Source organism: Phocoena phocoena, chromosome 17 (genome assembly GCF_963924675.1).
Source record: "Phocoena phocoena chromosome 17, mPhoPho1.1, whole genome shotgun sequence".
NCBI classification, from domain to species: domain Eukaryota; kingdom Metazoa; phylum Chordata; class Mammalia; order Artiodactyla; family Phocoenidae; genus Phocoena; species Phocoena phocoena.
Window position 1 is genome coordinate 42,959,145 of NC_089235.1, and position 20,170 is coordinate 42,979,314.

Below are 20,170 nucleotides of genomic sequence, written 5' to 3' on the forward strand. Positions count from 1 at the left end.
GCTTGAGGAATGAGTACGGCGATTGTGGTGGTAAGGGAGAGACTTCGACATTTGCCTTTTTCCAATTTAACTGTGCCCTTTGTTGAAATGTTTCTTGGCCAGGTACCTTCTCCATTTCCACTACTGCCCCCACCTCCCTCCCCTGACCACCCACCCCTGGTTGAGATTAAGTTTCTCTCTCAACCAGATTTGTGCAAAAATGGTCTGGATCATCCACCCTGCAAAACCCTGCCTGACTCAACTGTTTTTTGTGTTCTTTTTGTGTTTTTTTTTAAAAACACTGAGGTATAGTTGATGTACAATATTTTATAAGTTACAAGTGTACAACGTAGTGATATCACAGTTCTCAAAGGTTATACTCCATTTATAGTCATAAAATATTGGCTATATTCCCTGTGCTGTACAATATATCCTTGTAACTTATTCATTGTATACATAGTAGTTTGTACCTCTTTATCCCCTACCCCTATATTGCCCCTCCCCCTTCCCTCTCCCCACTGGTAGCCACTAGTTTGTTCTCTACATATGTGAGTCTGTTTCTTTTTTTGCTTTATTCACTAGTCTTATTTTTTTTAGATTTCACATATAAATGATATCATACAGTATTTGCCTTTCTCTGTCTGACTTATTTCACTTAGCGTAATGCCCTCCAAGTCCATGCACGTTGTTGAAAATGGCAGAATTTCACACTTAGGTTGCTTCCGTATCTTGGCAATTGTAAATAGAGCTGCAATGAACATTGGGGTGCATATATCTTTTTGAATTAGTATTTCTCTTTTTATCAGATATATACCCAGGAGTAGAATTGCTTGGTCATATGGTAGTTCTCTTTTTAGTTTTTTGAGGAACCTCCATACTGTTTCCACAGTGGCTGCACCAATTTACATTCCTACCAACAGTGCAGGAGGGCTCCCTTCTGTCCATATCCTCTCCACAAACTTCTGCCCCACTCAATTGACTTGTTATTACGTAACTTCCCTACAGAAGAGATAAGTTACATAATACAACGCTAATCATATTATGCCCATCACCTGTGGCATCATGTACAAATTTCAGTCTGAATTTAAAGTCATTTTGTAACTGGCTTCATGCTACCCCTCCAACTTAACTCCTATCCATAACTCCTAGCAGGGCCTTTACCACTCGTTCTTTTATCCACTCTATTCATGCCATCTGGGCTTTTGTCCATGTGTCCGTCTCCATGTGTTCCTTCTCTCAGTGCAAACACTATGCATCTGTAAAGCCAGCTTGTGTCCCATCTCCTTGACTCCAACCCACTGATATCCCTGTTCTTTGAACATCTAGTGTCAGCACCACATAGTTTCATACTAGTTATTCTTTCCTTGTTCCAGTAATGAAGTCTCCCCAGGTAGACTGTAAGCTCCTTGATTTGGGTCGCCCCCCCTAAGTGTCTTCTTTTTTAAAAAAAAAAAAATTATTTATTTTATTTTTGGCTGTGTTGGGTCTTCGTTGCTGCGCGCGGGCTTTCTCTAGTTGCAGTGAGCGGGGGCTACTCTTTGTTGGGGCGCACGGGCTTCTCACTGCGGTGGCTTCTCTTGTTGTGGAGCACGGGCTCTAGGCTCGCAGGCTTCAGTAGTTGTGGCTCGCAGGCTCAGTAGTTGTGGCTCGTGGGCTCTAGAGCACAGGCTCAGTAGTTGTGGTGCACGGGTTTAGTTGCTCTGCGGCACGTGGGATCTTCCCGGCCCAGGGCTCGAACCCGTGTCCCCTGCATTGGCAGGCGGATTCTTAACCACTGCACCACCAGGGAAGCCCCCGCTAAGTGTCTTCTATACTCCCTGCAGTATCCAGCCAAGCCTATGTGCTGTGCAGTAAATGATAAAGTAATTTTGACCCTGCTCAGGTGTTTGCCAACCTGAAAACTGCATTGATGACTATCTAGAAACTGAAGTTCATTTATCTTGTAAAAAGAAATCGTATCTTTGTTGCCAATACCCATGATCACCCAGTCACGCACATATACACCCTTACAACCTTCCCAAGGGGGGAAGAAAAACGATGAAGACGGGAGGTTTGAAAGGTGATCCCTGGCCCTAGGATTTCCAACCTGCACTGGGTCCTTAACACTCTTCTTTTCTTTTCTTTATTTTTAATTGAAATATATTTGATTTACAATATCGTGTTAGTTTCAGGTATACAGCACAGTGATTCAGTTATACATATATATGTATATATAACTTCTTCAGATTCTCTTCCCTTATACGTTATTACAAAATACTGAGTAGAGTTCCCTGTGCCGTACAGTGGGCTCTTGTTGGTTACCTACTTTATATATAGTGGTGTGTTTACACTTAACACTCTTCTGATGCGTTTGCCCTCCCCTCTTTCCCCAGAGAGCTCCTGTGAGAACAAGCGGGCAGACGTGGTCTTCATCATTGACAGTTCCCGCAGCGTCAACACCCACGACTACGCAAAGGTCAAGGAGTTCATCGTGGACATCTTGCAGTTCTTGGACATTGGCCCTGACGTCACCCGTGTGGGCTTGCTCCAATATGGCAGCACCGTGAAGAACGAGTTCTCCCTCAAGACCTTCAAGAGGAAGTCCGAGGTGGAGCACGCCGTCAAGAGGATGCGGCATCTGTCCACGGGCACCATGACGGGGCTGGCCATCCAGTACGCCCTGAACATCGCATTCTCAGAAGCAGAGGGTGCCCGGCCACTGAGGGAGAACGTACCGCGGGTCATAATGATTGTGACCGACGGGAGGCCCCAGGACTCGGTGGCTGAGGTAGCCGCAAAGGCCCGGGACACAGGCATCCTGATCTTTGCCATCGGCGTGGGCCAAGTGGACTTCAACACGCTGAAGACCATCGGCAGCGAGCCCCACGAGGACCACGTCTTCCTGGTGGCCAACTTCAGCCAGATTGAGTCGCTGACCTCAGTGTTCCAGAACAAGCTGTGCAGTAAGTCCTGTTTCTCTGTGGCTCTTCTCAGGGGATCGTTAGGATGAGTTCATTCATCTTCCAGTGTTCGTTCTGTGCTAACCTGGTCCCAGGTACCAGGCTGGCAAGGGGTGTTTAGCAAAGGCCGAGGTAGACACAGTGCTCTCTTGGGGCTCACACTCTGGCCAAGGAGACATATTAAGGATGCAGTTATACAAATACATAAGTAACTGCAGTTGTAACAGTGTAACGGAGGAAGAATTCAGGACAGGACCTGACCTAGGCCAGGGGGCTCAGGGAGATTTCCCTGAGGAAGGGACATTTACACTCAAACTGCAGAACGAGTAACAGTAGGTAGGGGAAGCTTTTCTCCAGCGTATTGGCTTGCCCTGGCATTGCCTAGGTTGGAATTCATGAGTTGTAGTAAGCATGGGAATGGGAGGGCAAAAATAATAACATAACTTCTCCTTGGTTGGTGTGGAATACTGAGCATTTTTGCCCCATGGTGGTACTAGCAGTGGATGTTTTCTCAACCCAGAAAGAGGCCCAGTGTACGGGGAAGACCAACACGTGCTCCTGGTACCTTCCCACCTGATAGGTTGGCAGGTGCCTCCCGACTCCTTCTGCAAGGACATGCTTCCCCAAGTCCTTGAGCTGCATTCTTCTGCTTTAAGGGTCTTCTTCCCCATCTTGCTTTCTAACCCTGCACTCCACAAGGCTTCTTTCACACTTTCTTGCCACACTCCTCCCACTTACCTCCAAGCCGAGCTCCTGCCTCAGCTTTCCCAGCAGGTCAACTCGCCCTCTCCCCAGTTTCCTGCTCCTGCCACCGTCTTCTCGTCCTTTTCTCCTCCAGAAGGGCAGGGCGCCAGCCTGCCAACCCAGGCTCCACAATGGTCCCTGGAAATGGGAAGCAAGCAAGCCTCCAGACCTGGTAAACAGTGTCCAGTCCAGCTTTGCTCACCCCCATTGGTCCCTGTCCCCTCCAGCTGCCATGCTTCTTTGATGGGAAAACAAAAGCAAGTATCTATTCTGGAATGACCAGTATTTCCCTGGAGTCTGCATGGAGAATGACCTTAAGGACCAGACTCATCTCCAACTCACCGGGAGCAGGAACCTTTAGACCAGTTCTCAGAATGTGACCAATCCTAGAAACACCCCCCCACACCACCACCAACCTCCCCCGACCCTGTCAAAGCCTCAGGAAGGAAGTACGGTGTGCTTTTGATGTCTTTTTAAAAAACTTCTCTGCTGAAAGCTAACTTCAAAAAGCAGAGACGCCATTAATTCTTGACTCCAAAATCAAAAGTTTTACTTAAAAAATCAACGCCATGAAGGAAAAAGAAACTTTTGCTCTGCAGTGTCACTTGGAAAACATTCAGAAGTGCCATTTCCCTGGCGCCGCAGAGGGGCTGGGTCTCTGTGGCGTGCCGTGGCCTGAGTCACCTGGAACACTTCAGCCAGTAGAATGCACTGCAAACATTTTTAAGGTTTATGACTTCACATGACTTCTGCAGAATTTGTATTCCCTCTTTCCTGGAAATATGAAAAAAAGAAATTGGTTCTGTAACGGTTTTGACGTGTTTATTCAGTTGTCTTGGAAAAATGTTAATGGATGAGTTCTTTTATAAGCTGTCTGAATTGTTCAGCAAAGGGAAAGGTAATATAATGAGGCTGAGGATATGGACTTGTTCATAGAAGAACCTTCTCTGTGCTTTGTGGCCTGGCAGCAAAATTAAAAGTTTGGCTACTCCCGTTTTTGTAATCTTGAAGCTCTAAGAAAACATCAGTATTGTGCCATTCATTCATTCATTCGTTAGGGCCCGGGAACTGAGTCCCCCCTTCCTACCCTACAGAAGACCAGCTCCTGTCTCTTCTCATCACAGGGCTCTGCTGAGCAGACTTGTCAACTGTCTTGAAAGGTGAAGGAGGCCCCGGGGCCTCTTCATCAACCGTGCAGTAAGGATCACAATAACTAACATTTACAAAGCACTTTCTCTTGTGTTTTCGCACTTTATCCTCACGAAAATCTGGGGAGGCAGCACGGTGCCATCCCTCCCTTTTACAGGACTGTAAACTTGTTAAGTGAATTCCCAAGCAGCCAGGAGATGGTGGGTTCTACTTCCAAACCTCTTGCTTATTTCATTCCTCTTCGCATTGGGAGATAGAAATTCCTCTTTTAAGGTAAACGGTTTTCTGCAGGCAGCCTCCGCAGTCCAGCCATGCTAGGCACACCAGCTCTGAGGTTGATATTCACCTCGGAGTTTGATGGGAAGCCTTTGCGATGGGGAGGGGCAGACTGAGGTTCCAACGACCCCACCTGCCAGCTGTATGGATGCTGAGCACACCTGTAAACTGGGGATTTTACCTGCGGAGAGTAGATGTGTGAACAGGCGTTATAAACTGTAGAGCCCCATTCAGTGTGCACCATGTTGTATACGATTACGGTCAGACACACAGAGGACCAGCAGGGTAGGCAGATGGCCTCAGCTTTGACCTGCCCTCCAATCCTCAGACAACAAAGTCTCATTTGTTCCTTAAACATTTATTGAGCTACCCTCTGAGGATAACAGCCAATTTTGTCCTGGGCTAGGTACTTCCCAATATGTTATTTCATTGAATACTTACAACAGCCCTGTGAAGCAGGTCCTGTTAGTATCCCATTTTACAGAAGTAGAAACTGGGGCTTAGAAAGGATAAGCGGCTTCAGGCGGCAGAGTTGGAGTCTCTCTGGCTTCAGAACTCTTACCCTCCACCTGCCGGGTCTGAGGGTTTCAGGCTGGTGGGAAGACGCTCTCATCACAGAGAAATGGGATGTTGGCTATATGAAGTATGCACTTCAGAGGCCTTGGGAAGTCACCTGGCACTGGGGGCCCTCTGATCAAAGAATGCCAGGGTCTGCCTAGGGAGTCCGGGAGAGCTTTAAAGAGATAATAATGATTATAACTAACACTTATTGATATTAGTATGTGCGTATGCTGTTTTGCACTATTAGCGTATGTTAACTCTTTTTATTCTCACAGCAAACCTGTGAAGTAGGTGCTCCTATAATTCCCATTTTACAGAAGAGGAAATAGAGACCCAGAGAAGTTCAGTAACTTGTCCAAGGTCACATAGCACTAAGTGGCAGAGTTGAGGTGTGAACCCAGGCATTCTGGCTCAGAACCTACATCTTAACTACTATGTGCTACACAGACTTGAAAGAGGAGTAGGGGGGACTTCTCTGGTGGCCCAGTGGTAAAGAATCCTCCTTACAGTGCAGGGGATGCGGGTTCGATCCCTGGTCAGGGAACTAAGATCCCACGTGCCGCCGAGCAGCTAAGCCTGTGTGCCGCAACTGCTGAGCTCACGCGCCTCAACTAGAGAAACCGCGTGCCGCAAAGTACAGAGCCCACGTGCCCTGGAGCCTGCGCGCCACAACTAGGCAAGAGAAAACCCACACGCCACAACTAGAGAGAAGCCCGCACGCCGCAACAAAAAGATCCCGCGTGCCTCAACGAAGATCCCGCGTGCTTCAACTAAGACCCGGCGCAGCCAAAAACAAATTAAATAAATATATAAAAAATAAATCTTAAAAAAAAAAAAAAGAGAGTAGGAGTTTACCGGCTAGAGATGTGTAGGGAGGACGATTGCGGTAAGCCAGGAAAAGAATGATATTTTTAATAGTTTTTTCTATTTCATTTAAAAACAAAAACAAAAAAATGAGTCCAGAGTCTCTGTTAATTTCGTGACCTGCTAAGGAGACATAACCCACAGCTTGAGAAATGCTGATGAGAGGCTAGGCAGGGACGTGGAGGTCAGAGTGCACCTAGAGAAGGGATTTCAGAGGGGAGCTGAACTGAGGCTCATGTGCTTTTGGGCAGAACCGGAAAACGCTGCTGGATCTGTGGATCGGTGGGGACAGGGTATCTCCAGGCGTGATCAAGACAGGAACCTTTATCGTACAATTAGGAAGAGATTAGGCTCTTGTGCTCACTGGCTGTGTGGACGTGAACTCAGGCACAGCAGTGGCTTTGTACCCACAGGCAGTGAATTCCCACACCAGCCACAGCTGGGGGCAGGAGGGCTCCTGAGGTTGCATTCTCAGGCCACTCCGAGACCTCCAAGAGAATCTTAGAGGCCTCCTGTGAATGAGGCCCTGTCTACAAGATGACCAAAACCTACCCATCCTGGGGCCCACCATTTTTGCCACACAGTGAGAGAGGACTCTTGAATCTAGGGGCTGAAAAATGCATGTCTGTCCTGAGCCTTCTGACGACTTGCAACCTGAGCAGGGCTGCCTTTTTTTTTTCTTTTTGGCCGCACCAAGCAACTTGCGAGATCCTAATTCCCCCACCAGGGATTGAACCCTCGCCCTCGGCAATGAAAGCACAGAGTCCTAACCACTGGACTGCCAGGGAATTCCCAGGGCTGCTTTTACTTAACCTCTTGGTATCTGCTTTATCAACTTAGCCTGGTATTTAAAGCCTGGAGGCTGGTTGTTCCTACCCTAAGAGCCTCACCCCGCCCAGGCCAGGCACAATAGAAGGCCCTAACAGTGTTCCTAAGACACACCTCCCATCAACCAGCCCGGGGTAAAGTCCACACTTACTGCAGCCCTTCAAGGCCCTGTTGCTAAGTGGGAGGCCAGATGGACTTCCACAGGCCTTGACTTTCCATACCCAGTAATTGTTCCTTTCAAGACCCCCAGTCAGCCCACCACTCTTGATCATTCATTTAGTCAATCACACATTCATTAATAAACATTTATTAACATTCAGATCGCCTGGTTAAAAATCCAATCCTGCCAAAGACTTCGTCTGCTGATTAGTGACTTCTTCCGCCCGATGCAAAGCCTCGACCCAGCTCCCACCTACAAGGCCTTCTGAGGTGTGAGACCACCTGCAGGCCACCGTAGGAGGCAGGACTCTTGTGCCCCCTTCAGTCACATCACAAAGGCCTGCCCGGGAGGGCAAGGCATTAGGGCCAGATGCTCTTAGTATCACCGATTCCTCATCTATAGAATTTTACAGGTGGAAAATTTTTATACTACCTTAGTAAAAATGTTTGGGATTCTTTTGGTTGAAAGTAATAGAAATTCAACTTGAACTAGCTTTAGAAGGGCGGATTGTGTGATATTACTCATGGAACTAAGGAAACACATAGTGATTGACAGCTTTGCTTTCTCTCCATCCCCACTCTGCTTCTCCTTGGACTTCCTTGGTCCAGGGGCAGAGAGCATGCACCCTGTCAGCCCCCAGATATGCTTGCGCTCAGTATAAACCCCCTTTTCCTCAATTCTAGTGGCTAAATGCCAAGAAAAGCCTCTGACTGTCAGACCCTGAACACCCAGCAGTGGCCAGGAGAGGGGCTACCTCACACCAACACAGCCGCTCCCCCAGTCAGCACGCATTTGCAATGAGAAGGAAGGCAGCTTCTAGAAAATAATTAAGTGTCTGTACTGAAGGTCCCTGGACGTCATACATGCCTTTATTCTACAGGTAAAGAAATAAGCCGAAAAGAGCTACGCAACGTACATGAACTTCCCTCACTTGTTCGAGGCGGAAGGGCCAAGACAAGCCTTAGTAACAAGCTGTCGCTCCAAAACCCTATGCAATAGTTCTTTTAATTTCCCTATTTGACAGGTGAGGAAAGTGGAGTTCAGAGAAATTAAGTAACTCATACAAGGTCATGGTGAAGCTCAGCTGTAGTCTTATTTCCAGAAGCCTTTCTCATCACCACTGTGCTGTCTGCTGCCCAGCAGGTATTTTCTCTGCCTCACATCTCCTGTCAAAATAATTATCTGTCAGGGTCTCGGTGAGAAGTCGGGCAGCAGACTCATCACTTGGGCCTCATACCAGTGTATAACCGCTGTGCTGCTGGTTGTCTAGACTTCAGATTTTCTTCATTATGGAGGAAAATAGTGACATGCTGAGAGTTGCATAAGAACGCCTCTATGCCCGTGGGTAATTTGACTCCGGCAGCCTAGGAAAAGAAGAGAGCCTTCCAGGGTGCAAAGCAAATGCAAATTAGAAACAGGATAATGATTTTTCCCTCTTAACACGGTCAAAAACTTAACGTTTGATAATCCTGAGTGCTGAAGTTTTGAGGAGGTGGGAATCATTACTCTCCTGCATTGCTGGTATAAACTACCTTGCAAGACAGTGAGGTGATATCTATTTGAAGTAGGACTCAGGAACTTCCCTGTGGCGCCGTGGTTAAGAATCTGCCTGCCAGTGCAGGGGACGTGGGTTCAAGCCCTGGTCTGGGAACATCCCACATGCCGCAGGGCAACTAAGCCCGTGCACCACAGCCACTGAGCCCGCATGCTGCAACTACTGAAGCCTGCGTGCCTAGAGCCTGTGCTCCGCAACAAGAGAAGCCACCGCAATGAGAAGCCCGTGCACTGCAACGCAGAGTAGACCCAGCTCGCCACAACTAGAGAAAGCCCGCGCGCAGCAACGAAGACCCAACGCAGCCAAAAAGGAAAAAAGTAGGACCCGGTCCTAGAGAAACAACTGCACATGTGCTCAAGGAGATGTATTTAAGAAGGTTCATCACAGCATTGGGAAAGCGAAACTGTGGACTGGTGGGGAAATGGCTAAATATTATGAGGACTAGTCATATGACCAATGGATAAAGCAATTAAAAGGAATGAACTAGATCAAATGTATTTGATCAAAGCTAAGGTGTACAGTTGATTCTCCTTGTTCTTGGTAATTATGTCCTATAACGTCATGGTGAACACTGACTGAAGTAGCAAGTACTGGACCACAGCTCCTAGGGGAAATACAGAGTTAGGTTCCTCAGAGCCTCTGGTCCAACACTGTTGTCAACTGATCAATACATAATCTTGTTTTATGTGTGTTTCTGTGTAAAGACACCTTCTTTATATATTGTTGATTCATTAACATTGAATTCACAGCCAACAGCACTATCACTCTTGCCCAAATGAAATTTATCCAACACACATTTTCTCCATAAGGCACATCATAGCCTCCTTGCACTTAGGAACACCAGACACACTTCACTTCAGCAAACACCAACACTTCAGCACCACACTTGGGGCCATTTTAAACAGCAAAGTCATCAACAAAAAGCACAAAAATGCAAACAGTGTGGCACTTGAAAAGGATACTCATTCACAGTCTGAGAGCAGAAACAAGAATGCAGAGCATCGTCTTGTTCAACCTCAGCTGGCGACCTAACTTTTTCATCGCTCTGAGTGTGTCCACAAATGATGATGAAAGCACTCTGAGTATTGATTTTAGGGTTACAAATAAATGTTTGCAAGTAGGCAAATTCTCAAATATGGAATCTGTGAATAATGAGGATCAATGTACGTGTCCTCACACTTTAACATCTCTGAAATTGGGTGCATCTTAGATTCCATGAAAGATAGTATATATCGATAGAGATAGAATCTGTTCTTAATGCTGAGTGAAAAACCAAGGTGAAGATGAATACATATAGGATGAACCCAGGTATGTAAAATAAAACAAAAGTCCGCCATGCTTCTCCTTTGTACCATACAGTTAACACACATCAAGCATTCCCCTGCGCTATGTTTTAAGCACTTTACCATCTTAATTATTTTAACCCTTACAAGGCCCTTATGGGGTTGGTACTATTTTTACTCCCATTTAATATAAAGAAGTTAAGCCCATGGTCACAAAAACAGATACTTCTTTCACTCTGAAGTAAAAATGACTGATTGGATTTAATCTATGAACTTTCCTAACATTATTTGTATCCTAACAGGAATTAAAACACAGTCAATCGTAAACTCAGAACACTCATTCTAAATTGTATTATGAAGTAAAGAGGTCTTACTTTCACTTACTGCCCACCATGTTTCTTACTTTGAAGTAAAGGGACATATACTTAAGATATGCCATCGATTTCATCAGTAGCTGAGTTTTCCTAAGCACTGGAGTGAGGGGATTGTCCTTAGCTATTGAAAGTCTCTTCTGTTTTAGCTTTATAAAAATATATTTCTACATATGGACATCCTTTTTGTCTATGACAACACTTGCATAAATTGTACTCTGCTTCTGCTGATGCCTGTTAATTTTACATATGTTCGGGTTGAATTATATGGAGTAAAGTCATAAATTAAGATGTAAAAAACAGTAAGAATTTCCATGAGCTCCAACAGACTTATGCAAGAATCAATGTATCTGGAAGCCGAGGTACTTCAGAAACTAAACACAGAAATATTTTATTTATTATTTTTAATTATTACTTTTTGGCTGTATTGGGTCTTCGTTGCTGCGCACGGGCTTTCTCTAGTTGTGGCGAGTGGGGGCTAGTCTTCTTTGCAGTACATGGGCTTCTCATTGCGGTGGCTTCTCTTGTTGCAGAGCACGGGCTCTAGGCGCACGGGCTTCAGTAGTTGTGGCAGGCGGGCTCAGTAGTGGTGGTGCACAGGCTTAGTTGCTCCGCGGCATGTGGGATCTTCCCGGACCAGGGCTCGAACCCATGTCCCCTGCATTGGCAGGTGGATTCTTAACCACTGTGCCACCAGGGAAGTCCCCGTTATTATTATTTTTAAAATTTAACTTATTTTTGGCTGCGTCGGGTCTTAGTTGCAGCACTCGGGATTTTCGTTGAGGCATGCAGGACCTTTCGTTGTGGTGAGCAGATTTCTCTCTAGTTGTGGTGTGCAGGTTTTCTCTTCTCTAGTTGTGGTGCGCAGGTTCCAGGGCGCGTGGGCTTTGTAGTTTGTGGCACGTGGGCTCTAGTTGTCCCGCGGCATGTGGGATCTTAGTTCCCCGACCAGGCATCGAACCCGTGTCCTCTGCATTGTAAGGTGGATTCTTTAACACCGGACTACCAGGGAAGTCCCAGAAGTTTTTTTTTTTAACATCTTTATTGGAGTATAATTGCTTTACCATGTTGTGTTAGTTTCTGCTGTATGACAAAGTGAATCAGCTATACATATACATATATCCCCATATCCCCTCCCTCTTGCATCTTCCCCCCACCCTCCCTATCCCACCCCTCTAGGTGGTCACAAAGCACCGAGCTGATCTCCCTGTGCTATGTGGCTGCTTCCCACTAGCTATCTGTTTTACATTTGGTAGTGTATATATGTCCATGCCACTCTCTCACTTTGTCCCAGCTTATCCTTCCCCCTCCCCATATCCTCAAGTCCATTCTCTATATCTGTGTCTTTATTCCTGTCCTGCCCCTAGGTTCTTCAGAACCATTTTTTTTTTTTTTTTTAGATTCCATATATATGTGTTAGCATACAGTATTTGTTTTTCTCTTTCTGACTTACTTCATCCTGTATGACAGACTCTAGGTCCGTCTAGAAATATTTTATTTTATTTATTTATTTATTTTTTTTGCGGTACGCGGGCCTCTCACTGTTGTGGCCTCTCCCGTTGCGGAGCACAGGCTCCGGACGCGCCGGCTCAGCGGCCATGGCTCACGGGCCCAGCCGCTCCGCGGCATGTGGGATCTTCCCGGACCAGGGCACGAACCCGTGTCCCCTGCATCGGCAGGCGGACTGTCAATCGCTGCGCCACCGGGGAAGCCCTAGAAATATTTTAAATAGAGACATAAAGATTATGGAAACATATGAGTGCATTTTTTAACTCCAAAAATTTTTATAATACTTTTGCCTATTAAAAAATTACATCACTCTTGGGATTTATGATCCTGAGAAACTGTTGATTCTTTACCACATCCTCATTTAACTAATAGCTTTTCCTCCAAACCTGCTGCTGCCTACCAAGTCCACACGCTAGTCAGAGCCACCCCTGGTATCAGCAAACTTTCTGATCCTTCTGCCCACCAACTGGATATTATTAATTACACTGTGAAATTTCTGTTTTTGTAGGTCGTTTTTGACCTATTTTTAGTTGGATATCAGCAATTTCATATGGCTCAGCCTAACGTCATTTCCCTTTGACCCTCTGTGGCCCTCTATGTATATATTGCTGCTGGCATTTATGTAGAACTGTCTGGTCCTACCAGAGGCTACCCCTTGAGGGTAGGGACTGCAGCTTGTTTCTCTTTGAGTCCTGCTTGTTCCTTCACAGTGTAGATTCTGGATGAATGTTTGCGAGGGGGATGGTGTTAGAGAAGGCATCATCGTCGCCTTAACTTGCCATGTCTTCCCTTTCAGCGGTCCACATGTGCAGCATCCTGGAGCATAACTGTGCCCACTTCTGCATCAATACTCCTGGCTCGTATGTCTGCCGGTGCAGACAAGGCTACATCCTCAACTCGGATCAGACGACTTGCAGAAGTAAGGCTGCTTTGCTGTTATATTTGTTCTGTCCTCCTCTGCTCTCCCACTTTCTCCTCTTTTATCTGGGCCCATTTAATTCATCTGTGGCCCCTCCCTCAACCAAGTCATCATTTCCCTAAGGACAGAAACGAGGTTTTGTAACTCGTGTATTTTGTGTTGACCCCCGGCCCCCACTCTGCCTTCACGGCGCTGAGGCCAGAGCCAGGCACACAGTAGGCCATCAGGAAGAGTTTGGAAGATCGTTGGAGGCTCCTTCTCAGAAATAGCCTCCTTGAATTCGTGAGCTGCTGTCCTTTACTTCCAAGCTGTTCTTTAGGGGGGAACCGCTGAAGAGCCTTTTCATCTGCGCTGCCTCTATTGACTGTGCCCTGAGGAATTGTTTCTGTATGTTATTCTCTTCCCTGAAGCGTGGATTTAGGATGAGCTCCTAACATTGGCTGGGAATGACTATTCGAGTTCTGTTTTAGAGGTGTGTGGGGACCTCATTGCTTTGGTGAGGGATGCTTTATAGGTCTCCTAAATAGAAAAGGACAAACAGATATAAAGTGTAATAGAACGCACATTCTCTTTTTTTGGCCAAGCCCCCAAACGACAACATACTGACATTTGAAGCACATGAGGTAATCCGCCTCTTAGAGGAGAGAATTACCCACGCACTGAGTGTTGTGCCTATAATTTGTTTTCAAGTTATAAATAAAGCCACTGTGTTAGCCCACAGACAACCAGACTTCCTCAAGACATGAGGAAGACCGGCCCACATGGAGACAAATAAAACCAGCTAGTCTGACATGGAGGTCGTGCAATGCGTAATTGTTATTATACCGCATGGTAAGCAGTTAAAGCACTAATGGAAAACAGTTTGCACAAATGTCTGTAATTAGTATCCCGTTTGTAGAGCCAAACCACATTTTCCTTTTGTCTTCTCACTTTGGGTTGAGAGTGGTTGGCTAGGGGCCCCCTGACCCCCAAGATTAGGGAACATCTGCTCGACTTCTCCGGTTCTGTGGCCTGTAGAAGCCCAAAGCCCTCAGGCTATGTAAGTCCCGGGGGACCTTGTGTTCTCTGGGCTCCTCCAGGATGCCAGATTGTTTGTTTGTTGGAGCCTGAATCCTCCCAGCCTTCCGCTTGAACCTCTGACCCTTCTTCAGTTTCCACAAGGAAAATCACTCGTACCATATGCTCATGGGTTTAATAGAATTTACTGGAAGACTGGGGGAGCCCAGGCAAGGTTGCCTCACATACCGCTCAGCAAACAACCTAAACATCTTCTTAGACGTGCCCCATCCTCTCCAGGAGCCTCCCACTCAGCGTTTCTCTGCAGAGCACTCAGCCTGCCTCCACCTTGCTAACTCCCATCCTGCCCTTCCCTTCTCCGGAGCGCAAAAAGTTCTCCTTGCGGCCTGCCCCGGTGATCCGCTGGGATCCGGGCATCTGCCGATGTCCACTTTCCATGGTCTGGCTTAGTCAATCCAGAGGAATTTCGAGACCAGCAACTAAAAAATAAAAAGTTTGATGTCATGAGCTGGGCCTTCCCCACACAGCAGGTTTGCCAGTCCCCGCTTGGTCCCACCTCAAGTCCTGAGGGCCCCAGGCTCTCCCAAGGGTTGGTCTGGCCTTGGCTCCCTCCTGTTCTAGGGCTGTGGGTGCAAAGAGCGTGATGCAGAAACTGCCTGGGTTAAAACAGACTGATTTGGGTGGAAGAGCAAGGAGGCCCGGGTCAGAGGGACCTGAACCCAGGCAGTGGTTCTCAAGCTTCAGTAATTAAGAGTCACCCAGAGGACTTCCCTGGTGGCGCAGTGGTTAAGAATCCGCCTGCCAATGCAGGGGACATGGGTTCGATCCCCGGTCTGGGAAGATCCCACATGCCACGGAGCGACTAAGCCCGTGCGCCGCAGCTACTGAGCCGTGATCTTGGTCTGGTGAACAGTGCAAAATTGTGCCAAGGGGAGGCTGTTCTGAGCCGCTCGTGGGGGCCTGTCCCTGCCGACGTGGAGAGAGACTCACTGGGCCCGGAGGGGAATGAGACACAGCTAGTTCCAGTTTTGAACCTTTAAGGTGTTCCAGGCCCCGTACAAATTACTAGAAATCAAAGAGTGAATAAAACAGCCAATTTTCTGCTCTCTTGGAGCTACATTCTTGCATGGAAGTAAATTGAATAAACAGCCAAGGTAGTTACGGTCCAAAGTGATTGCAGCCCCTGCCCAGATCAGTGTGCCGCACAGGACGTCTGGCCCAACTATAGCCACTCATTAAGTGTTTACCACGCGCCAGGAGCTCTCCTGAGTGCTTCATAGGCATCATCTCATTAACTCCGACACTGAGCTCTTCAGGTAGGTTTGGCATTCTCATTTTCCAGGCAAGGAAAATAAGGCACCAAAAGAGGTTAGACGATTTACTCGAGGTTCCGTGGCTAATAATGAGACCAAACCAGAACCCAAATCCTATTATGTGTGACTGCATGGGCCTAGCTTTTACCCACCATTTGATACTGTCCCATGATCCTTGAGGTGGAAGGCAACCCTGCCTCCAAGCCCACGAGGGCAGGTAGGTTCAAAGGCTCACTGTTCCCAGGGGAGACTCAGAACTCATTCACCAGGACTAACATTCAAATGATTGTTGTTCCCCCAAGTTAACTACCAAATCCTGAGATATTGTCATTGTACAGGATGATTGTGAGAGGGACTCTTAGGCGATGGCCTTCACACACACACACACACACACACACACACACACACACACACACACACACTATACCCACCATTTTCTATTCCAACCCTGCCTGTGTGGAGAGAGTAGGCAGACACAGCTGATTCATAGGTTCTTCGAGTGGAAACAGACCTTGTCTATCAGACTGTTAGCTGTCTTTCCCACTTAACCCAGGAATTCTGTTTCTTCCCGGTGTCCCACAGTGATGGTGCATGTCCAACCATCATCACCCATCTGGAACACCAGGTCATTACAAAGCACCTGTATCCCACCTCTAGATAGCGTGGATCCGTGGTCGAGCTGAAGTCCTACTCTCTGTAATTCCCACCTTTGATCCTATTTCTGCCATCTGAAGCTATATACCAAAAAGTTTATTTCCTTTTCCAACTAAAAAGAGAAAGCCCTTTGATTATTGAAGAGTGTAATCCCCTACTCCCCACTAATTTTCTCTTTTTCAGGGGAGGCATGAATACATCTTAAGGTGACTCGGATTTGGGTCTTTTCACTGTCCAGAAACCCTCTTCTGGACACCAGTTAGTCAGTGTCTCAAAATGTGCCCTTTCATTTAAAGACCAGATCAAGCACATTAAATAATCTTATGTTCAAAGTTTTGCCCACATGAGCAATTTGGAATGTACTGGGGACAACATTATGGATTCTTCTGTCCTCCAAAAAGGCTTCTCCATCCAAAACCATTACATAAGATATATGCAAAAGCACTACCATAGTGCATAGCCCATAGGGCTCAATAGAGTTTATGTACTTCCCTTTCTCCATTTAAAAACGTGGGGGGAGGCAATCCTCTTGAAGTGTGCCTATCTTCACATGTCTGTTTCCCTCTACCATTTCCCTCCCCTTGAATTCTTTTCCCACTAACAAGAAGGAACTTTATCTTGTTTTCTTTCTTTTTTTAAAAATAAGGAATTCTCCCTTTCTTTGCACCCCTTCTGGAATATTTAATCTATCTGGAAGAATAATGAAAATGCAACATTTAGAAAACTTCACTTGGCAAGAAAATGTAAACTTTCTTGTGCAGCTTTCTCATTTTTTCTTTCTCAAGAAACACACCAAATGCATTTTACAGCTTTCATGGTTCAGATATGTTCCTGATGTTATTTTCCCAAGCTACATAAGAGATTTAATAGCTTTGATTTTATTTATTATTTTTGGGTGGCCACACTGTGTGGCATATGGGATCTTCCCTGACCAGTGATCGAACCTGCACCTCCTGCCGTGGAAACATGGAGTCTTAATAACTGGACCGCCAGGGAAGTCCAATAGCTTTTATATTCGAGTTTAATCAAAGGGCATGACCCCTTTGATGTGACAGAAAAACAGTCACATTATTAAAAAGGGAAAAGAAAGCTATACCCAACATTCCTCATGAATGTGAATGCAAAAATTCTTAAAAACGTATCAAATAGAATCCATATATATAATATAATCAAGACCAAATGGGATTTATCAAAAGAATGCAAGGTTGGTTTAACATTCAAAAATCAGTCAATATATGGCATGATACTATACACAGAAAATCCTAAAGATGCTACCAGAGAACTACTAGAGCTCATTAATGAATTCGGTAAAGTTGCAGGATACAAAATTTTTAAATTTATTTTTGGCTGTGCTGGGTTTTCGTTGCTGTGCGCAGGCTTTCTCTAGTTGTGGCGAGTGGATGCTACTCTTCTGTTGCAGTGCACAGGCTTCTCATCGCGGTGGCCTCTCTTGTTGCGGAGCATGGGCTCTCGGCACGTGGGCTTCCGCAGTTGTGGCACACGGGCTCAGTAGTTGTGGCTCACGCGCTCTAGAGCACAGGCTCAGTAGTTGTGGCGCACAGGCTTAGTTGCTCCATGGCATGTGGGATCTTCCCGGACCAGGGCTTGAACCAGTGTCCCCTGCATTGGCAGGCGGATTCTTAACCACTGTGCCACCAGGGAAGCCCTGCAGGATTCAAAATTAATACACAGAAATCTGTTGCATTTCTATACACTAACACTGAGCTATCAGAAAGAGAAATTAAGGAAACAATCCCATTTACCATTGCATCAAAAAGAATAAAATACCTAGGAATAAACCTACTTAAGAAGGTAAAAGACCTGTACTTGGAAAACTATAAAGCACTGATGAAAGAAATTGCAGATGATACAAATAGATGGAAAGATATACTGTGTTCTTGGATTGGAAGAATTAATATTGTTAAAATGACCATACTACCCAAGGCAATCTATAGATTCAGTGCAATCCCTATCAAAATACCAGTGGCATTTTTCACAGAACTAGAGCAAATAATTTTGAAATTTGTATGAAACACAAAAGACCCTAAGTAGCCAACACAATCTTGAGAAAGAACAGAGGTAGAGGAATCACACTCCCTGACTTTAGACTGTGCTACCAAGCTACAGTAATCCAAACAGTGTGTACTGACACAGAAACAGACACATAGATCAATGGAACAGAATAGAGAGCCCAGAAATAAACCCACACACTTATGGTCAATTAATATATTACAGAGGAGGTAAGAATATACAATGGAGAAAAGACAGTCTCTTCAATAAGTGGTGCTAGGAAAACTGGACACCTACATGTAAAAGAATGAAATTAGAACATTTTCTAACACCGTATACAAAAATAAACTCAAAATGTATTAAAGACCTAAATGTTAGATCAGAAACCACAAAACTCCTAGAGGAAAACACAGGCAGAACACTCTTTGACATATATCATAGTAATATGTTTTTGGATCTGTCTCTTAAAACAAAGGAAATAAAAGCAAAACTAAGCATATGGGACCTAATTAAACTTAAAAGCTTTTGCACAGCAAAGGAAACCGTTGACAAAACGAAAAACCAACCTACTGAATGAGAGTATTTGCAAATGATATGATCGATAAGGGGTTAATATCCAACAGATATAAACAGCTCATACAACTCAACATCAAAACAGACAAACAACCCAATTGAAAAACGGGCAGAAGACCTGAACAGACATTTTTCCAAAGAGAACATGCAGATGCCCAACAGGTACATGAAAAGAAGCTCAACATCGCTAACCATCAGGGAAGTGCAAATCAAATTCACAATGAGGTATCACCTCACCCCCGTCAGATTGGCTGTCATCAAAAAGAACACAAGTAACAAATGTTGGCGAGGATGTGGTGAAAAGGGAACCCTCATACACTGTTGGTGAAGCCACTGTGGAAAACAGTATAGAGGTTTCTCAAAAAACTAAAAAAAGAACTACCGTACGATCCAGCAATTCCACTCCTGGGTATATATTCGAAAGAAACAAAAATGCGATACATGCACCCCAATGTTCGTAGCAGCATTATTTACAATTGCCAAGATACGGAAGTAACCTAAGTGTCCATCAACAGATGAATGCATAAAGAAGATGTGATATATGTATACAGTGGAATACTACTCAGCCATAAAAGAGAATTAAATTTTGCCATTTGCAACAACATGAATGGATTTGGAGGGTATTATTTTGCTAAGTGAAATAAGTCAGACAGAGAAAGGTAAATACTGGAAGTTATCACTGATATGTGGAATCTAAAAAAATACAACAAATTAGTGAATATAATAAAAGGAAACAGACTCACAGGTATAAAGAACAAATTAGTGGTTACCAGTGGGGAGAGGGAAGGGGAAGGAGTAAGTAAGGGTAGAAGATTAAGAGGTACAAACTATTATGTATAAAATAAGCTACAATGGACTTGCCTGGTGGTGCAGTGGTTAAGAATCCGCCTGTCAATGCAGGGGACAAGGGTTCAATCCCTGGTCTGGGAAGATCCCACATGCTGCGGAGCAACTAAGCCCGTGCGCCACAACTACTGAGCCTGCAAGCCACAACTACTGAAGCCTGCGCATCTAGAGCCCATGCTCTGCAACAAGAGAAGCCACCCCAATGAGAAGCCTGCACACTGCAACAAAGAGTAGCCCCAGGGCTTCCCTGGTAGCGCAGTGGTTGAGAGTCCGCCTGCCGATGCAGGGGACACAGGTTCGTGCCCCGGTCCGGGAAGATCCCACATGCCGCGGAGCGGCTAGGCCCGTGAGCCATGGCCGCTGAACCTGCGCGTCTGGAGCCTGTGCTCCACAACAGGAGAGGCCACAACAGTGAGAGGCCCGCGTACAGCAAAAAAAAAAAAAAAAAAGAGAGTAGCCCCAGCTTGCTGCAACTGGAGAAAGCCCCTGCGCAACAATGAAGACCCAGTGCAGCCACAAAAAAAAGACTACACATACACACACACACACACAAAACTACAAGGATATATTGCACAGCACAGGGAATATAGCCAACATCTTATAATAATTATAGAGTGAAA

General features: G+C 45.7%; 1 protein-coding gene across 3 annotated transcripts in view; it reads left to right on the forward strand.

Moving 5' to 3' along the window:
* MATN2 (matrilin 2) overlaps positions 1-20,170 on the forward strand; it is a 139,524-nt gene that overhangs the window by 33,528 nt on the left and 85,826 nt on the right. For all 3 annotated transcript variants that reach the window (XM_065895091.1, XM_065895092.1, XM_065895093.1), the window contains exons 2-3: positions 2,352-2,921; positions 13,015-13,137. In XM_065895091.1, the coding sequence (XP_065751163.1) occupies positions 2,352-2,921; positions 13,015-13,137 (693 nt within the window). The remainder of the gene's footprint in view (positions 1-2,351; positions 2,922-13,014; positions 13,138-20,170) is intronic.